Source organism: Mytilus trossulus, chromosome 8, assembly GCF_036588685.1.
Source record: "Mytilus trossulus isolate FHL-02 chromosome 8, PNRI_Mtr1.1.1.hap1, whole genome shotgun sequence".
Classification (NCBI taxonomy): domain Eukaryota; kingdom Metazoa; phylum Mollusca; class Bivalvia; order Mytilida; family Mytilidae; genus Mytilus; species Mytilus trossulus.
This window is the reverse complement of record NC_086380.1, coordinates 49,450,833-49,472,513: the sequence shown is the minus strand read 5'-3', so window position 1 is coordinate 49,472,513 and position 21,681 is coordinate 49,450,833. Positions and strand designations below refer to the sequence as shown.

General features: G+C 32.3%; 1 protein-coding gene across 1 annotated transcript; it reads left to right on the top strand.

Annotated features, from left to right (window-relative positions):
• The first annotated feature begins 240 nt into the window (after nt 1–240).
• Nucleotides 241–17,008, top strand: LOC134681961 (fibrinogen-like protein 1). The gene is made up of 4 exons (XM_063541590.1): nt 241–353; nt 9,303–9,399; nt 12,854–13,018; nt 16,528–17,008. The coding sequence occupies exons 1-4, from the start codon at nt 327–329 to the stop codon at nt 16,791–16,793; spliced, it is 555 nt and encodes a 184-aa protein (XP_063397660.1). The 5' UTR covers nt 241–326; the 3' UTR covers nt 16,794–17,008.
• The last annotated feature ends 4,673 nt before the right edge of the window (nt 17,009–21,681 follow it).

Here is a 21,681-nt window from a genome sequence, read left to right as displayed (position 1 = left end):
CAAGATACTTGTATCTACGTTGGCCATTCTTTTTTATGAAACAAAGCAATACCCACTCTTTCAATTTGTCTTTTTGTTTGGAATGTGGAATTCTTGTGTAAAGTGTAGAAAATGCAAATACTATTGCAAGATGAAAGAGAGTTAGATCATCAGTATATAATAATCAATTGGATAAATAATTTGGCTTTGATTTATCTTATTTTTTTACTTTGCAAGTATCACTTCCGATTTTACCAAAAGACTGCAGTGAATTACCAGTTGGAAGTACCAATGGAGTATATATAATCTATCCTGTCAGTGGATTAGAAGTGAACGTATATTGTGAGATGGAATCTGACTGTCATGGATGGACGGTAAGTTTGGAGCTTGATTTTTTTAATGTTTGATCCAGACTTTAAAAACGACTTTTATTATTCAACAGCGTACCTAATATGGTTCTTCCTATTCCATTGCCTGCTGCTTTCTCGATTTAATTTTCAATTTTGCTCCGTTATATTTTCTCTAACAATTTCCAAATTCAACCATTATTTGAAAGAAAAAAATTCCTTCGTAATATATATTTATCATTTGAAGGCTCTTTCACATTCTTTACTCATATACTAGAACATGTAGCTAAGTCGCATATAGGACGATAATGCAATTATCCAGAGAGAAAAAAAATCTTACTGACAACAGTCATCATATTAATTTGTTTGGAGGAATTAATAAATGATGTAATGTCACAAAATAGACAACACAAGTGCACTTCAACGGACTTATTTTGAAATTCCCTTTAATAATGTAATGTGTATCAAAAGTTATTGCAAACCTCAAAACAAACTGAAATTCTTAGCTTATATTCTATATTGTGGCACTACCAATGATATCAAAATGACTGAATAAAATTGCTTTATTTAATACAATAATTGATTACGTATATGTTCTGCATGAAACATATATTTCAAGGCATTATAACAAGGAACGTCTGAATATTACTGTAGAAATCAATACAAACATGCGTCAAAAGAATAACATAAAGGCATAAAACTTAATTACTTTCTTATTACGTCAAACAAAATATGTTGATGAATAAAAACTGTAAGTTTTAAGCTGCGTGAAACATTTAAAGTTACTGTTTACTTTTTAATTATTCAATAACAGAAGATATGTGTTTGATAAGAATGCCAAATACATCTACAAAAATTAATTAAAGCATTTCGTCGGACATTTTGCAAAGCAATATTTCAGTTTTATTTATGATATATTCAGATTTATTATTCTCACATACAATGGTAGACGGAATGAAAAGTCAGTCGATGAACGTTAGTGGGATATTTTTTTCGAAACAAAAAAGTCTCTTTCGTTTACATTTGCTACATGACTGTTCTTTCAATTTATTGTTGATTAAATAATTTTGTGAAGTTTAACCTTGGCTTGCTACAATCGTCATTCGCCTGCTCCAAGCCAACATCCTAACATCAAGTGGCTGTCGTAGGTGCTGTTTGTAATATTTGGTTTTCGTTTATTGGTCGTCTAAAATCCGCCTGTTTGTTTTTTCGTTTTTCTGTTACTCATTTTGTCATGTCCGGCCTTTGAAAACTTTCTGTACTTGTTTATCCCAAATTCATGTATTTAGTTTACATGTTTAATGTTATATTTGTAATTCTCATCGGATTTTGTCAAATGTGTTGACGTCTTTTTATTATATTTAGGTGTTACGGATAGAAAAATTAATCACCGCCTCTTTATTAATTATATTAAATTTTGAACGATTATTTACGATTGAAGTTGGATTCATAACAAACTGGACATATATATATACTACAGTTAATTGCTATTAATAAATATTGCAATATGCATTTTGTTTAAATGAATTATCAGTATTTAGTTCTAATACAATCTTAAATCAATCCTAATTCTATCTCAATTTTGAATGATAGTTTTTCATATGTGACGTCATGCTGTTTCTAAATTTCATAAATTCAAATGTGGCATAACGTTTGTCTCTTTTCGCCACCGTATGTGACGTCACATTTTTTTAATTACGTTGACTGATTCAGGTGTGTCTATTTTGTGATAAACTCGGGTTTAGTTTTCTGTAATTAGTTAATACTTCAGTTTCATTATGTATATCTCTTTCATATTCATTTGTTAAAATTTACTGTTTGCAATAGCATTAAGTGTTCTATATAATAAGGATGTTCTTATCCCGTGCATAAAATCAATGCTGTATTTGTAAAAACCTTTTCAACTTTTGATCTTCAGTGCTGTACAACTTTGTACCTTTTTCACGTTCGATCTTTTATATCTTGGCGTTATGTATTCGGGTTTAGTTTTCTGTAATTAGTTAATACTTCAGTTTCTTTGTGTATATCTCTTTTATATTAATTTGATAAAATTTACTGTTTGCATTAGCATGAATTGTTCTATATAATAAGAATGTTCTTATCCCGGGCATAAAAACAATGCCGTATTTTGCGAAACCTTTTCAACTTTTGATCTTCAGTGCTGTACAACTTTGTACTTTTTTCACTTTCGATCTTTTATATCTGGGCGTCACTGGTGAGTCTTGTGTGGACAAGGCGCGTTTTTGGCGTATTGAATTTTAAACCTGATGCTTTTTGTTATCTATTAATCATGTTTTTCTTTGTCTAATATGTTCTCCTATTTATTTGTATTATAGTCCTGTAATATTATGTTGTCATTTTAATGTTATATTTAACTTTGCCATTAAAGTGCTGGGTTTGGCATGACATAAAACCAGGTTCAACCCACCACTTTTATTCCCCTTTAAAAGTGTCCTGTACCAAGTCAGGAAGATGGCCATTGTTATATTATTGTTCGTTTCTGTGTGTGTTGCATTTGAGTCGTTTGTGTTTTCTCTTATTTTTGAGATATTGAGATAAGACGTGGCACGGTACTTGTCTATCCCTAATTCATGTAATTGGTTTTCATGTTATATTTGTTATTCTCGTGGTGTTTGGTCTGATGCTTGGTCCGTTTCTGTGTGTGTTGCGTTTCGGTGTTGTGTCGTTGTTCTCCTCTTATATTTAATGCGTTTCCCTCGGTTTTGGTTTGTTACCCCGATTTTGTTTTTTGTCCATTGATTTATAAGTTTTGAACAGCGGTATACTACTGTTGCCTTTATTTATCATACAATATTGGTTTTGCTCATTTTTGAACCCGTACGGTGACCAATTGTTGCTTACATCCTTATTTGGAGGTTCCTTGACAATGATATCATATCTCTCCTTTCTTAATATCAATTCCGTTAAGAGAATCGTTTAAAATCCAGGTAGTAGCTAGGCCATGCATTACACAGAAAGTCAAGCGTAGAGTAAATAGTCGATTTACATACAATAAATGCAAATAACCGTGATAGTTGTGGATCATAAAAAGTAAAATCACAAAAGTACTGAACTCCGAGGAAAATTCAAAACGGAAAGTCCCTAATTAAATGTAAAAAAAAACAATAGCACAAACACAGCAAACGAATGGATACATGTAACAACTCGCATATTTCTGACTTGTTACAGGCATTTTCTTATGTAGAAAATGATGCATTGAACATGGTTCTATAGTGCTAAACATCCCACTTGTGCGACAGTCGAATCAAATTCTATTATATTGAAAACGATGCGTGAACAATACAAACAGACATGGGTAAATAAGTCAAACTTAGGGGAACAGCAGTCAACAATCTTAATAAAAGATAACAAAGAAGCACAAAAGGGCTATATATATGTTCCGGACCATATGAGTATTTGGACTATACGCGTATGGTCATGACCATATGGGTATATACTCATATGGTCCGACCGTACGCGTGTGGTCGGGGTAATTAACACTCTGCTGCAGTTTACTTTAAATACGTCTCAACTCTTCATATGGTATGACTGTTCATTAAAAAGACGCTATCATACAGGTAATTTTATATTAATTTATATAATCATAACAACAAGATTAGCTAAAAAAAATTAGAAGTTCAAATAGTTAATTTTACTTACCTGTCAAAGTTATAATAAACACGTTTTATACCAATGGTCATTGCCGACGGTCATTACCGATGGTTATTACCGATTTGTGATAACGAGTGAATGGTAATATGTCGACTTAAAGAAATATTCCAAAAATGTCTTAATGAACTGTTACACAAGAAGTCAATTGAAAGTAACACATTTCATTTAAGTTGTCTTCTGAAAAAGATGTATTGCAGTCGAGTTACGATATTTGAGATCTAGAGCTTAATAAAACATCGTCGATATATCGGAATGGACGAAGACCTCGGTATAACCTTACGCAGCTTCAAAAAGGCTAATTTTCATTCGCAAACAAAAGATATAAATGAAAAGGAACGTGCACAACAATGACTAGTAAATTAAAAAAAGCTATTATACCGTGTGGAAGTAACTGTCACCTCAAGCCTACATACAAGAATGTAATTAGCGATGAAAACTAACTACGTACAGGGCATCAATATTTAATTTTTACGTAGTCTTTGAATTATAAAATTAATACATGGTCATGTAACCATCATTGCTTTTTTAGATAGTTTTTGTATTGATACTTTTATAATGTAATTTGAAAAAAAAATACCTATATGGTCTAAATACTCATTTGGTCCGGCCCGTTAATAAACAAACGAGTATTATACTCATATGGTCCGACCATACGCGTACGGTCGGACCATACGCGTATGATCGGACCATATGAGTATACGCATATGGTCATGACCATACGCGTATGGTCCAAATACTCGTATGGTCCGGAACATATACATGATACTATAATAGCAGATTTGATTTTGTATTCTCGTATATATATATATATATATATATATTATATCTTGTATATTGAAGTCTCGGAGTTTTTTTGTTTTTGTTTTTGTTTTGTATTAAACGTTTGTTTAACCACTCGTTAACGTTAAAAAAACTAGAAGCTCTCAAGAGCCTGTGTCGCTCACCTTGGTATATGTGCATATTAAACAATGGACACAGATAAATTCATAACAAAATTGTGTTTTGATGATGGTGATGTGTTTGTAGATCTTACTTTACTGAACATTCTTGTTGCTACAATTATCTCCATCTACAATGAACTTGGACCTGTAATTACAGTGGAAAATATTTTCTAAAAATCTTTAACAATTTATGAAAAATGTAGAAAATGACTATAAAGGGCAATAACTCCTAAAGGGGTCAACTGACCATATCGGTCGTGAAGACTTATTTGTAAATCTTACTTTGCTGAACATTATAACTGTTTACTGTTCATCTCTATCTATAATATTGATCAAGATAATAACCAAAAACAGAAAAATGTCCTTAAAATTACCAATTAAGAGGCAGCAGCCCAATAACAGGTTGTTCGATTCATCTGAAATTTTCAGGGCAGATAGATCTTGACCTGATAAACAAATTAACCCCATGTCAGATTTTCTCTTATTGCTTTAATTTTTCAGTTATAAGCAAAAAACTGCATTTTACCCCTATGTTCTATTTTTGACCATGGCGGCCATCTTGGTTGGTTGACCGGATCACCGGACACAATTTTAAACAAGATACCCCCTATGATGATTGTGGCCAAGGTTGGTTTAATTTGGCGAAGTAGTTTCAGAGGAGAAGATTTTTGTAAAAGATTACTAAGATTTACGAAAAATGGTTAAAAATTGACTAGAAAGGGCAATAATTCTAAAGGGGTCAACTGACCAATTCAGTCGTGTTAACTTATTTGTAAATCTTACTTTGCTGAACATTATTGCTGTTCACTGTTTATCTCTTTCTATAATATTATTCAAGATAACAACCAAAAACAGCAAAATTTCCTTTAAATTACCAATTTAAGGGGCAGCAACCCAACAACAGGTTGTTCGATTTGTCCGAAATTTTCAAGGCAGATAGATCTTGACCCGAAAAACAATTTAACTTTCATGTCAGATTTGATCTGAATGCTTTGATTTTTGAGTTATAAGCCAAAAACTGCATTTTACCCCTAGGTTATAATTTTAGCCAAGGCGGCCATCTTGGTTGTTTGACCGGGTCACCGGACACCATTTTTAAACAAGATACCCCAATAATGATTGTGGCCAATTTTGGTTTAATTTGGCCTAGTTGTTTCAGAGGAGAAGATTTTTGTAAAAGTTAACGACGCCGGACGACGGAATACAGACGACGGACGACGGACGCAAAGTGATGGGAAAAGCTCACTTGGCCCTGTGGGCCAGGTGAGCTAAAAAGGAAATAAATCTATTTCTCTATCACATTACTATTGATATTACATGTTTTTTATACGACATTTCACGTAGAACTAATTTAAAAATTACTACAATCATTCCGAATCCTACATGATCAGCACTCTCTTCATTTTGTGATTCTGTCGCATGCCAATAACGATAAATGTGTATCTGTAAAATTCTGAAAAATTCTGAGAATTTATGAAGCAAAATTACTGGATTGTCTGTCCGTCTGTTACACACTTGTGAACACTGTCCAGTTTATGTTTTACAAACAATCTTATCCTTCCCCGGTGTACATATTCAATTTCTGGAGGGTTGAAAACATATTGAATTAAAGAGTCGAAGGAAAAGGTGTATCGCCATTTTTATCAACGAAAGACTACGCCGCTTCAATATACCTAGTTAAAGTTGATGTCTTTCCTTCATGAATAGGGGGATGTAATTGACTTCTCGTTCCAATGTATCAACATTTTTAAAAGCAGTACACACGCATACCTGCCCAATGAATTTATTATTCAACATACTATAGAGCTTTGTCATTGCAAATTTCTTTTTGGGCAGTAATCAGCAAGGGTTGCCCCGAATTCCAAAGACTAAGGTTATGCTTCATTTAATTAAATGGTCGTCCTTACGAACTGATTGTCCATATAATTGTCCGTGTTCCTTTTATCGTAGAGCAATTCCCCAGTTTTCGAACATGATCTCAGGGTTTCTTACAAGAAGCGGATATCGCATAGCAATGCATTATGAAGTTTAATGGGTCCGTATTGGTCAAGACTCGTTGGTTTTATATGTTACACTGTTATTTTGTTGTCAACGGGTCAGAAATTGTTTCTCTGTTTCTCTTTTCCTTTTTCTTTTCCGGTTTTATAATCTTTTCTATACTAGTAACTCCGTTGCATGTTTTAGTTCGCCTGAACCTTCGCACAGTAGAAATTTTAGCTAATGATGTAATATTTTTACATTATGCTTCGTCTTCATATTTGATTCCCTTTTAGTCAATCAGAGATCGCTGTTTTTGTTGTTTTTCTCTCTTCTTTTTTCTCCGTAAAGTTAATACACTTATTTATTCTAAATTTGGACTTTGTTAGAAAGTTGTAACATTGCAAATCAAATAAATTTCAAGCAATAAATCCAAAAGTGATCAATAGTATTATTTTCAATTTTTATTTTTGAGACGACCCCTCACATCTTACCTGTCGTAATCGTGCTCAACTGTAGGTGTAGACAATTGTTGAAAAAGTCTAATGCCAAAGACTGTAGGGTGACATATGAATATATTTTAGTTGAATGTGCAATGCTGCTTATTCCTTGAAAAGCTGTAATTATTGTCAATGAAAAGTCTACTCCAGCTGATTCATGATCAATTTTTTTTTATAATTTACTGCTTTCTACCTCATAATCAATCAGATATCCGCTGACAAAGTAGACTTGTTTTGCATCTTTAATATTTATGATTTGGATTCTGATTTCACTTCCGGTTTTTAGTGGAGTTCATGTTGTTTCTTATCTATTATTTGTAACTGTTGATGTAAATGACCTTTTTTTTTAGACTTTATTAACTCCCTGGTTTTGATTGTTATTGTTTTTGATGAATTTATTAAACGTTGAAAATACAATTTTCTGCTATCTCAATATCCAAGACGGTCAAAAACATGTCGATAGTTAATTGAGACACAGACATGTCATACCATATAGTATCGGTCAACTGTTTCGACCGTTATCTTATGCATTGTCGATTTTAGTCGTTCTTCCTCACAAGAAGATGTGGTATGATTGTTAAGGAGACAACATTCCACAAGAGATAAAATGAAACTGAAATTACAAAATGTAACAGCTAAAGGTCACCGTACGACCTTCAACTATGCATAAGGTCCATACCACATATTTAGTTATATTAGGCCCTTAAATCATGTGTAAAACTATTTAAACGATAAAACGAACGGCCTAATTAATGTACCAACGAAAAACAAATATGTAACACAGCAATTAACGAACAACAAATATGTAACACAGCAATTAACGACAATCAATGAATAACATGCTTCTGAATTATCTATTATTAAGTTCCTTTGTGTAAATTCACAAATCACTTTTAATATATCAAGCAACATAATGCAAAGAATGCACCACGAGTCGGAACATCGATTATAACGTGGGCGATTTCAATGCTCTAAATAAAACAGAAACCGGCCTCAAAAATTACAAAAAATCGACTCTATAGCGCGTGATAATGTTATGTGAGTGAATTATATGTATTGTGTAGTACGGTTCATTTCAACGCAATTTATGGCAATACCATTCTACCAATCAGAATGATTGTTTGCAGTGTTTTAAGAAATGATTTTACCTTGTATCCATGTACTATTTGTGATACATTGAAAGTTTTAAAAGGCCGTATTTTCTGTATAAAGTCAACATTTATGTCGACTTTTGACGGAAAAACATTCATTGCCTTAAATACGCAAATAAGTTTCGATAAACTATTCTAATACAGACCGATATGATTTTAGAATTATGGCAAATAGTTATCAAAAGTACCAGGATTATAATTTTATACGCCAGACGCGCGTTTCGTCTACATAAGACTCATCAGTGACGCTCATATCAAAATAGTTAAAAAAGCTCATATCAAAATAGTTAAAAAAGCTCATATCAAAATAGTTAAAAAAGCAACCTTAGGTTGACAAATTTTTATTCGTTATTGTAAAATAAAATATGTGAAATATGTAATTTTCTCTCTATCCAGTTTACCTCTGTTACTTATTATATAGTTGATGTCATTTTAATGGAATCTTTTGAAATTTTATTGAATAACGTTACGATTAGTTTACCTTCAAACTCTTTATTTTTTTTCATACAAATTCGTTAATTAAATAAGAACATGGATACACTTGTACATGTAAACAGTAACTGAAGTGACCATCAAACTGGACACAGGACGAATCAAAATATGTCCGATCTGCCTATTTGTGGACATCAAAATTCAATAAAATTGTTGTACGATCAGTTTCGTCTACCTCACAAAATCTTGTTAGGCACAATAATGGACAACTTTTATTAATGCCAATATTGTTATGTGTGCTAGGTGGTTCAACGACGACTTGATGGAAGCACAGACTTTAATGTTGGATGGGCAAATTACAAGGCAGGATTTGGTGATCTCAGCAGGGAATACTGGATAGGTGAGTTTGAACAAGGTAAAAGTAACATCACACAAGAATACCTAACTCCGATGAAAATTAAAAACGGAGAGTCCTTAATCAAATGGCAAAATTTAACTCTCAAACATTTCTCATATTCCTGACTTAGTAGAAGCATTTTCTTAAGAAGAAAATGGTGGAGTAAATCTGTAAATGTATTTATAAAAGGAATGGACACACGGATGGATAATCTACGTCTGTTTCAGACAATAATATTGTATATCATATGAAAAAGTATAGCGAAGGTCTGTTCCCTGTTATGTTGATCAGTCATCAAAATTCACTCGGTCAGCTTACTTAAAAAGATATAAAGTAGGAAGAACCCAAGTATGTATTAGGTATTCTTGCATGTAAAAGGTAAAGACTTTGATATCATTTTAATGCTTTTTCCACCAAAGATTGCAATTGATTTAATCAAAATAGACTTCAGTCCCCAAGTTTGCGGGAATCTTATCCGGATTGCAAAAACAAAAAACAGCAATATAGTGATATTGTAAACGTTTAACCGTTGGAAGGACCATATATCGAGTAACAAAAACGCTAACCGGTTAACCGTTTTTTTTTCCAATTGCAATAGATTTGATATCAATAAGTATTGAAATCATCAAATAATTTTGTCCTTTTCTAAAAATTTCGTCGTGGTAATTTATTGTTCAGTATTTTGATAGCTATTTAATATTATTCCCCCAAAAAAAATTAATTAGAATTTAGACAGCTTGTCTATCAGCTCGGTGTAAGATCAAGTAATCATAATTGGTATATATGTTTTTGTTTAAAATAATAACTTTAAATTAGTAATCCGATAACATTTTACAATTTATTCTAATTATTTTATTTTTTATCAAATATATGCTTTACTTTAAGCGAAATGCTTATTCAATTGTGAAATGCAAATCAACGTGGATGTAATTGATGTATACTGAATGGTACGAGTAACAGGCTTAAGGTAGATAGGGTGTCTTCTTCCATCTTGGATTTGGAAATACCAGAAAACAAGATCTAAATCTTTAATAGAATGTGCAAACTTTTAGAGAAGTAGGTAATTCATGTGTAAGAAATTCCACTCTACATAGAAAATGACATGTTTTATCATATTTATGATTGTATTTTACAAAAAAAGAAAAAAATGTTTGCCACATAAGGGGAGGAAACTCAAATGCAAGGGCAGATTATTCAGATTAAGGTATTTTTACAATAGAATGTGTTAGGAATTTCATTATTTTATTCTGTAACAAGAAAACAGGTTTGGTGACCCCATTTTTCTTTTTCTTAACTGAAAGCATACTATTAAAGCTATCTTCTCATATGTTATCTCAAAAATCTATGGTGTAGTTTACGCTTTATTGCAAAAAATTGGGGTTTCTATGCATAATCTATACAAACTTTGACAATTTTGACCTCCGTGTAGCCTGCAAAAAAGCCTGGTGATCCATTCTTTTTATTATTTTTTTTAAAAGCATAATATAAACTTCATTTTGGCAAATTATTATAAAATTATATGGATTATAATTTAGACACCCAATCTACCTTAATCATTTCAAATTGAAGCACTCCACATTTTTTATTGAGATATCCAGACAAAATGAAAGTATCATATGTTTCAGACATTTTTAATTTGACAATATCAAGAGGTTTTTTTTCCAATCTGAAGTTATATATATAGTCGCATATACGAATCGACGATATGTCCAAATAAAGGCAACAGTAGTATACCGCTGTTCAAAACTCATTAATCCATGGACAAAAAACAAAATCGGGGTAACAAACTAAAACCGAGGGAAACGCATTAAATATAAGAGGAGAACAACGACACAACACCGAAACGCAACACACACAGAAACGGACCAAGCAACAGACAAAACACCACGAGAATAACAAATATAACATCAAAACCAAATACATGAATTTGGGATAGACAAGTACCGTGCCACGTCTTATCTCAAAAACCTGCTGCTCCATATTAGTACATGGATTTTAAGAGTATATACATAACGGCAGCATTGACAATTAATAAAAAAAATACCCACTTGTCAAAGTTTAAATGAAGATCGTTAAAGTAAGACTACAAATCGAGTTACATTTATATAAACATTTTTTTTTTATTAATCATGGGTTGATATTGTGAATAAAAATGCTATTCTTTCTTTTTCATTTAATACGTAATGTTATTAAATATAGGGGTAGGCTTCGGGTGTAAGTGAGTTATTCTCCGGCCTCCGATGTTTCTTATCCAGACACCTATTCCTATATATAAAAATATATTTATGCATCAGTGTATAACTATTACAGAAATCTCATGACAACTGATCCATTTGTAGTTAAAAGAATGCATCATATTATCATTTCTATTATCATTCATGTAAGATGCAATTTTGATTTGGAATCGATTTCATGAAATGTTCTTCTGAATGCACATAGAAAAATGGCTGAACGGAGAATGTTCGTAACAAGGAAACAAAAGACAAAATCGAATTTGTGTCAATGATCCTTAGAATCTCATATAGAAAGAGTATGCACTTTTAATTATTGTAATTCTTTTGTATAAAAACAACCACACTTCACTCCAAAATCAGTAGATTTCCTCATTGAACATTTCATGAATTCATGCAGGATATATTTCCTGCATTTCTTAATACAGTATTATCATTTTAAGGTAGCTCGAAATAACCAATATATTTATACAACAGAAAACTGAGGACGTAACACTACAGGGAAAATCAGTAGGATATTTCGAAATTTGTAGGCAGTGACGTCGTACATTTTCTCGCTAATGGTGGGGTTACCAAAAGGGGGACACAATTTGGGGAATTTATTGCTATCTATCTTCGAATACAGCACGGTGACATACATTTCTTTCATTTGCGTCTTTATGCAAGCATGAGAAAAGGCAACTACTTTAGAAAAAATTAGAAAAAATACATTTTAAAAAAGCTCCATTTTTCGCATTTCAACGTTTAAAAAAATCCTTATTTGAGCTTCTCATTCGTGATTCAACTTTGGCTAATGTACTAATTATTCTTCTGTGTATTTAATTTTCCCCTTATCCTAATTAATTACGGCTTCCAAATGAATCCAGTCATACTAATTTATGACGAAGAATACTTTCTCAAAACTCGTACAACATTTCTTAACTTTTATAAGACAAATGTTAGCCCTCAATTCATTGAATACGAGCATGGTGACTTGTGGGTTTTTTGAAACTCTATGACAATACACATTGAACTGCATCAAAAGCCCTTAAATATCCAATTTCTTAGGTTGAAATTTAAACACTGGGAACATGAAAAATGTGAAAATGAGAACTTTTCCTAAATGTTGACTCTTTGTTTTAAAATTTCTGTCTCGTAATGAAGACAGTCACATGTATTTCATATAATATAGAGATTTGGATTGGAAAAATATGTTTTATATTGTTATTGTTGTTTTATTCATCAAGGAAACGACAACCTCCACGTTATATCGTCTTCAAAGGATTACCTGCTGAGATTTGATCTGGAGGATTTTGATGGCCATACATCATATGCTGAGTACTCGACATTTAGAATAAGAAATGAGGCATCTAGATATATACTATCCATTGGTGGATACAGTGGCACTGCTGGTAATTGTTTTTCAATCTCGACCCTAAAATATATCAATACTTTATTTGAAGGTATAATTTGTCCCTCGCCATTAAAAACTGAAAGTTATTTCCGTAGTGTTTTGTAGACTGGTGTTTGTCTCGCCGTAGTTTTATTCCTTTTTTGGGGGGAGGGAAACTTTAGTCAAAAACTCGTCGGATTCAGTGTTTTAATAATTTCTTGATCTTCTTACTTTTTTTTTATATTCCTAATATCAAAGAAATCAGTTAAAAAAATTGTGAATGCTTTATTATTTGTTCATGGAAAATACGTGCACAATAATAAAGAGTTAATGTGTGACACGATTAAGACTTTTATTATTGTACTGTTTCTTTTGAAGATTTCATTTGAATTTCATACCGTTTTAGAGAGTACATCTAAGAATCTTTCCTCATTCAATTGCATTAAAACATTTTACTCATATATCCTTAACATATTTATTTATAGTGGATTGGGAAACATGATATAACAACTTTTTCGAAATCTACAAGGGAGTTTTTTTTACATGCAAAATATATTGCTCTCTCTTAACCATAGTCAGCCATTTATCGTTCCCTATCGACGGACTAGCATCGTTCCTCAAAAACATGGTCGCAAATGGTGTCCAAGTGAGAGCCCTGAAATTTTCTTCCGGGAACGGGGATCAAATAAAAAACCTTTGTGTTTGTAATCTGCTTACCCACTACACCACTGTTTTCCATAAATAGTATATATCCTTTACATGAGTATTTCCACTCCACAATAAGAGACACATCAAAATACTTGGTCCCTATCTTTCTAAGGAGGGAAATCTCGATAAGATGTCAATAATCCTTTTCTGAAACTAACGTTATAAAGATGCTTGATTTCATGATTGACAACTTATTGGTTATGTTTGGAGGACGCATTTTGAAAAAAAATCACAATTGGCACTCACTTGGGAACCAACTGAACTCCTCATCTTGTAACCATATGAGGCTGACTTCATACACGAGCTTCTTGTAAAATGTAAATAAGCTAACATTATCTTTTAACTTTTAGTTCTCCTTCACTATATGATACAAATAATGGTGACTGTGTTAGACCCATCGAACTTCAAATAAATGATACAACAGAGACATTTTTAAATCTGCCTCAAATCCCGTTTCCAAATACTAGTAGTAAACTTTCATTTTCAACTGATCAAAATTCAAAAGCGCATGCATATTGAGTACATATCGTCCAGTTGGAACGATATTCCAGAGATTTCATTGGCAGAGGGATTACTGTTTACAAGTTGGATATTCAACCAAGAGTTCATTTCCTCGTTTTTCGTGATTTGTCAAGGCATTTTCAGTTTCTTTTCGACTTTCAGTCTAAATGTGCTTTTGGTATCGTTTCTTTTATAGAGAGTAAGTGTCTTTGATTCCTGACAATACATGAACTTGTCTGCTATTGAAAAGACACAATTGGTATCAAAATTAAACTAACAACCAGTCGAAAATCTTTGTAGAAACGTACATCTTAACTTTTCATAAACACAAATCGTAACTATTCAATATAAGGGCATGTTGAATGACCAACGACACTGTTTCCTATTCATTGAAGATAGAGGACTATATTTTGACCCTTTGCTGATAATTTGCAACCTCTTAGACTTGAACTTTAATAGTAAATCTAAATACTAGTATACTAGTTAAGTTGATAAAATAAATACTTCTCTATATAGATGCTCGAGAACAGCCTTTAATGATAAGTAGCTATGTCTTGTTTTAAAACCGAGACTATTCAAGGTTTGCAGCTGTGAAAATAAGGAACCTTGCGGATTTCAAAACGCATTTAGTATTAATATTATCATGTAGCATATTAATATATTGCAATGAAAATCATAAAATTTGATAAATTTTTTAGATTTAGCTTACAAAGTCCTTATATTTATATAAAGTAACATTCGTTTATGGTGGATACTTATTTTAACGTTAAATAAGCTTCAATTAAAAAAAGCTTGCTGGTCCCTCTCTGTGATTACCATTAGATAACGCTGGTTCATTTCCCAATCAATCTATCATCAAGGGAAGGTAAATATTACTACTTTCGTTCATAGTCTTTTTCAAAAATGATGAACGGTTCTTTATATTGGTATGTAATCAGCCGTGGTGTAGTGGTTAGTGCATCGGACTACTAACACAAAGGTCCCTGGTTCGATTCCCGTTTGGGATGAAAATTTCAGGAACTCAATTTTCGGCCCTCCCTTGACACCATTTGCGAGTATGGTCTTGAGGAAACGATGATAGTCCATCGGAGGGGACGATAAATGGCTGACCCGTGTTAAGAGAGATCCATATCTCTTGCACGTTAAAGACACCCTTGTAGATTTCGAAAAAGAGTAGGCTAATGCCGCTACAAGGCAGCACTCGCACCCGCAAAGTGGAAAGGGATTAATATAAGTTGCAAAACTTGTTTCCCAATCCACTATAAATAAATATGTTTAAACTAAACGTTTCAAATTTATGAAATTATATTCGTACATCAATGTTTTTTGATACACCAATAACAAAAACTGAAATATATTGAATTGATACATTTTGTAATTACTCAAAATTGTATCAGAAACCTAAACTTAATTATAAAATAATGAACTTGTTAAGGGGAGAGAATACTCGCATAACTTTTTCGAATTTGCACATAATACAACGGAATGTCACTCTTGCATACAAATGGCACATCAATATAATTAATTGGCTGTGCAATCGTCCGCCGCCTTCAATGATGATTCTAAATTATAAATATAACCAAAAGTTGTTAATCTATAGATAGTGAAGACTAATGAAAGCTAACCCACTGTAAACATATCTCTTTGCAATTGTTTTTAATTTCCTCAGAAAAAATGCTCGATTCACTTGACTTTCATAGCTCAAAATTAACGTTTTTACACAATATTTGAATAAAGTAGTTAAATATTATCCGCTCCTCAAAGTGCAAGACGCAATACAAATCGTATGCTTGCACCATCCTACCGAAATAAGGATTTTATGAAATTCTGAACATTTCGACATTTCTTAGTATATTTTTATCAAACCCGGTTTTAACCAAATCACAAGTACGTGTTAAGATCCGACTAAATACCTATTTTCCGTAATGGTCAGGTAAAGTTGCTATACCATGACCAAACCTACGTATATTTATATATTATATTTTTAGCCTGATGAATGTTTGCAGGACTTTAAAAACTGTACAATACCACTTTAAGTTAGATTGCCATAACTGCAATTTAAATCTATCACTCACAGTTAATCTTCTCACTTGTAACATGTGTAATAGTATCTAGAATAATAAATGATACATGCATCCCCCCAAAAAAAGGAAAGGACGTTTTTTTTGTCAATTAAAGATACGATGAGGTTTATTGCAAACTCACGCACGCATGTGAAACCAAATTTCAAATAAACAGTCCGTTATGTTGTATCCCCTGTTTGGTTAGTTAGGAAACGTTTGTATATAAATAAGTTTAATACTGGGTCATCAATTGCAGGTGATTCCATGGTTGGTTTCTATAGCCTGGATGGTTTTCCTTTTACAACTAAGGATAAAGACAATGATGGTAGTTCATCAAACTGCGCCGACAGCACCAGAAAGGGAGCATGGTGGTTCCGAGACTGCGCACGCGTCAATCCGAACGGACTTTATAAGCCACCCGGAAGTAACGGAGCTGATTGCATCTACTGGAGAGAATGGCAGGACTTTGCTGCATTGAAGGCAGTGACAATAAAGATACGACCACTTTCTACGAATTTGTAAATGATGACCAATGTTACATTAAACATTCCTGATAACTCTTGTGTCACAACTATATGCATCTGCGTACTGTTTTGACCATGCTCGTTCTTAAGAATAAAAGAGGGAGCAAGATATACTCAGATATGATTGTGTGTTTATTTTGAAAAAAAACGAAGTGTGTTTTTTTTTATTATTAAATATGATATTGCTGACATACAATACAAGTACAATATATAATCCGCAAATGATATCCTCATAACTGTATTTAAATCATAATTGTCCAGACGCAGATCATTTTCTATTCATAGTTTTGTAGCAGGAAATTTGTTTCACGTTCACAGACACTGAAACTTTTTAATCTAATGGAAATCTAAGGAAAATATGAAGATTCACTAGCTTGATTTTTCTTTCTACATTAAATGTTTTGTATGTCGTTATCCCAAATTAGATGTCATTGTGCATCTACCATATGGATAATAGTTACAACCACTGGGTCGATGACACTGCTGCCGATTTTTTTTTCTCTCAGAGTGTATCACCACCCAAGTAGTAAAGACATCTGTGTTGGCATGATTTATCGTTGATATAGTCATAATCATAAGTTTGCTGTTTACAAAACATTGAAATATTCGAAATACGGAGGAATATATACCCTAGAAAAAGATAACCTTAGCTGTATATGGCATTTTTATAAAATAATTTGGGGTCCTTTTACATAGCTATTCAATTTCGTATTTTATATTGCCTTTTAAATTTTTCGACTAGAGCGTCACTGAGGAGTCTTTTGTAATCGAGCATACAAAAATTCAAACCTCTAGTATCTATAAAAAAAATTTTTTTACATAATACTTCATAGTTAAGAAACCTCTTAAATATTACGATGATTAATATTCATATTCAGGACGAGAACATTTTACGTAATATGAATATTTACCCTGCTTTGTACAAGACCAACACGCTGTGCCGGATAACGTGCTAGTTTACAAGGTAATTGTCCGCTGGAAAATATGTCACCTAACCAGGACTCATTATTCTATCTAAGAACCAACCAGTCTTTTCTGTTACTCCTTAATTCCGTGTTCTTAGGGGAGAAGTCGCAAATTCCAATTTTAAAATATTTTTTTGACCCGGCCAGGGTTCGAACCCACGACCTCTCGCACTCGACCCAAAACTCGATACTATGAAACAATCGATGCGATTTTAAGACAATGTATCATTTTGTTGTTTCAATTATTGATGTATTAACATATGGAAATTATGCTATAGACAGCTGTAACTCGTCGTCATCTGTGAAACAAATATATTAGATAAGGTTGAAATAACTGGAGCCGATTTTCATAAAATTTTCGAAGGATACCCCATAACGCCGGGTTAAATAACTCGTGACGACTTACGTAAAATTTTCGAAGGATAGCCCATAACGGTTAAATAACTCGTGACGACTTTCATAAAATTTTCGAAGAAAAGCCTATAACGGTTAAATAACTCGTGATGGCTTTCGTAAAATTTTCTAAGGCTAGCCCATAATGGTCAAATAACTCGTGATGGCTTTCGTAAAATTTTCGGAGGCTAGCCCATAAATACCAAATAACTCGTGGCTTTCTTTAAATTTTCGAAGGATAGCCCATAAAGGTCAATAACTCGTGATGCCTTCCGTAAATTTTTTCGAAGGGATGAGTTCTGTTTACCAAAAAGGAAGCTATTGGACCAAAGTGTGCATGTGCTAAACCTGAATTCATCTTTTCGAAAGTTGATCGGACACAATCATTGTGATATCATCAGAGAGAGAGAGGGAGACTTGTTACTTTCTTTATTCTATAACTATTGTACAAACGTCGCAAAATCATCTAATGTTGTTGTTGTTGCATTACTTTATATTTATATAAATATATCATGACTTATTTTATTTAGGAGAGGGCTATCTAAATGCTGTCTAGTCCTTCTTGTTATATGTAGTGACAAATAACATATGTTTAAATAACATGTACTTTTAATGGGCAACATGAATAGTGTCAAATGTTGATCAGAATTTACATACCCATCTAGGGTCTGAGACAACCTCAAGCTTTGTTCAAAAAGGATGTGATTTGATCATGTTGAAAAGTTAGTAAATGTATTTTTTTTATTCTTCCGTGTCATTTTCTTTCAATGTTATCGGTAAAGTTTCAGAAAATATTATTAGTTGCCTGTCTGACTGTTAACGAAGTTAGTCTATTATTTGCGTTTGATAAAAGTCAAGTTCAAATCCGATATTGTCTGATACTTATATGACTCCTTTAATCAGTCACTGTATCTTGTCATAAATTAAAGCAGTAACATTATGGCTGTCACATGTGGAAAACAACTAAAATCACAAAAATACTGAACACCGAGGAAAATTCAAAACGGAAAGTTCCTAATCAAATGGCAAAACAATAAGCCCTAACACATCAAACGAATTGACAACAACTGTCATATTCCTGACTTGGAACAGGCATTATCTAACATAGAAAATGGTGTATTAAACCTGGTTTTATAACTAGCCAAAGCTTTCACTTGTATGACAGTCGGGTACAATTCCATTTAATTGACACCGATGTGTGATTACAGCAAACAGACAAAAAAGGTGAAATGTCAGAAATGGGAGAAAGGCAGTCATCATTTTGTTATTATCTTAATCTCTATGAAACAAACAAAAATTTATATGTAAAAAGACCATTGACCATGGCACAATAAGACAATGTCAGGATGTATAAGAACAGGTTCAAGTCGTATGTTACAAAAACAAACACAAAAGGTATGATAGACAAAGCATATTAGAAAAACTGAGAGATAATAAAACATAAATTAACATAGAACAATGACACGGTGTCTTCCTCGAATGCCAACATTTTATGGCAGCAGTCCTTTTGTGCCAATTACTGTTTTTTAGGGGTATCATTTGCGCTAAATTGTGTTTTCCTAATGTATCAATTGCGCCAATATTTGGAACTCATTTGCGCCAATTTAATTACCGGTACACTATCTGGGTAAATATCTTTAATTGTTTTTACATAGGCGGTGATTGTAACGTTTGCGGTGGAGGACATTTGAGCGCATTGATAGGACATTTGAGCGATAAAAATAAGACGTTTGAGCGCCAAAGTAGAACCCATTTGATCGCAAGAATTTTAACACATTTTAGCGAAAATTAAAATTGTCAAAGCCTATTTTAGCGAAATATTTTTAACTCTTTTTTATAAATAGATAATATATTATAATACATTAAAAAAATGTTTAAAAGACTCAAGACAGCACAATATAAAACAATATAAAACATGTCCATTAACATACAGAATTGATAGACATGCAGCCCAACAAAACACAATATAAACTTTTCAATCAAAATACAGCACTAAAAGTCTAAAAGGTTAAATCAAATGTTAAAAGTCTGTTCTAGCCTGGAATTTATAACTTAGAGAAAGAACATCTCCATACTATTTCTCGGTATTTCAATACTTTGTCTATCCTATATCGGAATCCATCACAAATTAAATTGTTTTTCCTTTGTTCGTTTCAACAATTTGTATTTCCATGATGATAATATAAACAACTTTAACATTAAACCAATATAAATTACTGTTCCTGGTATATATAGTCATGTGAGCATTATACAACCAGGTAAATTTTCGCCAAAATGGGCTTTCGAAAATACAGGTGAGCGGATTAATGCGGCTCTTAAATGGACTATTATGTTAGAGCTCAAATGTCCCATAGTAGTTTTAATTTTTTCTCTCAAATGTCCTGCGCCCAACGTTTTCCCCTGTAGCTCAGTCCATATCGTAAACATGGATATGTATGCTAGCTCGTTTCGAAGCTGAATATTAAATACAAGATATGTCAAAAGAGAAGAAAATAGAAGCTTATGGTGATTATGCTTTAGCCACATATGTTGATGACACAGTGCTTTTTATTCCCACCAATCCATGGATGAAACTATATCTACCACAAGACGTACCACAGTAATGGAGCAGAAACATTCCACAGGAATTATTATGAACTCTTTTATGCATTTCATCCTTCAATGACTGTGTTTTTGAACAATAAAGTGAAGTTTCAAGCTACTACATATATTAAATTGGGAAGAACCTATGCATCAGTAGTAAGAAGAAAGTATGTTTCAGAAAAGGAAACATTTGCCGTGTAAACGGTCGTTTCCAAGTCCGAATAAAGGAGTAGGGAAGTCCTATTGCCTCTGTATATGGTACCTATTCCTTGAATGCCAACAAAAATATTTCAATAGATGTTTATATAATAACAATAGGTGTTTTGATAAGTATTTAACTGTTAAAAATAATAAATGAACTTTATAGAAATGCAACATTTTATCGCTTTCTCATAAGGAAAAATAGAAGATTTTAGGGGTAAATTTATAATAAAATTTAAAGAAATAAAGAAAATTAAAACGTTCTATTACTTTTTAAAAAGAAAAATATGTTTGGAATGAATATATGTTAATAACATAAGAAATATTAAAAAAAATAATGACTATTTCAAAATAAATAAAGGCAATGAAAGGATATAAGATATTTGCTTAGTTCCACATCAATTTAAATATTTTATTAGTTAATATAAACTATATGAAAATTTCAGTTGTACAATTAATATAATTAAAACAATAATTAAGTTAATTTGATAACTTCTTAGCGGGAAACTCTACAAAAAGTTTCAAGAAATATCATGAAATATGGTAAAAAGAATTCAGATGAGTTGCGAACATGACAATTTTGTAGAAATCACTAACAATAATAAAAAAAAAAGTGTAATTGTATAACCAAGAAAAATATTCCGAACAAACTGTAATTAACAAAATAGTAATCAAACACATATACAAAGTTTCAAGAAATTTAATCAGTAATATGGTAGGACAGCAAACTGGAATTCTTACAGT

Excerpts from the sequence above, each read along its gene's own strand:
- LOC134681961 (XM_063541590.1), top strand. The coding sequence starts at position 327 with ATGGAATCTGACTGTCATGGATGGACG. Across the intron at positions 9,400-12,853 it reads CAGCAGGGAATACTGGATAG|GAAACGACAACCTCCACGTT; the intron begins GTGAGTTTGAAC and ends TTATTCATCAAG. Across the intron at positions 13,019-16,527 it reads TGGATACAGTGGCACTGCTG|GTGATTCCATGGTTGGTTTC; the intron begins GTAATTGTTTTT and ends CATCAATTGCAG.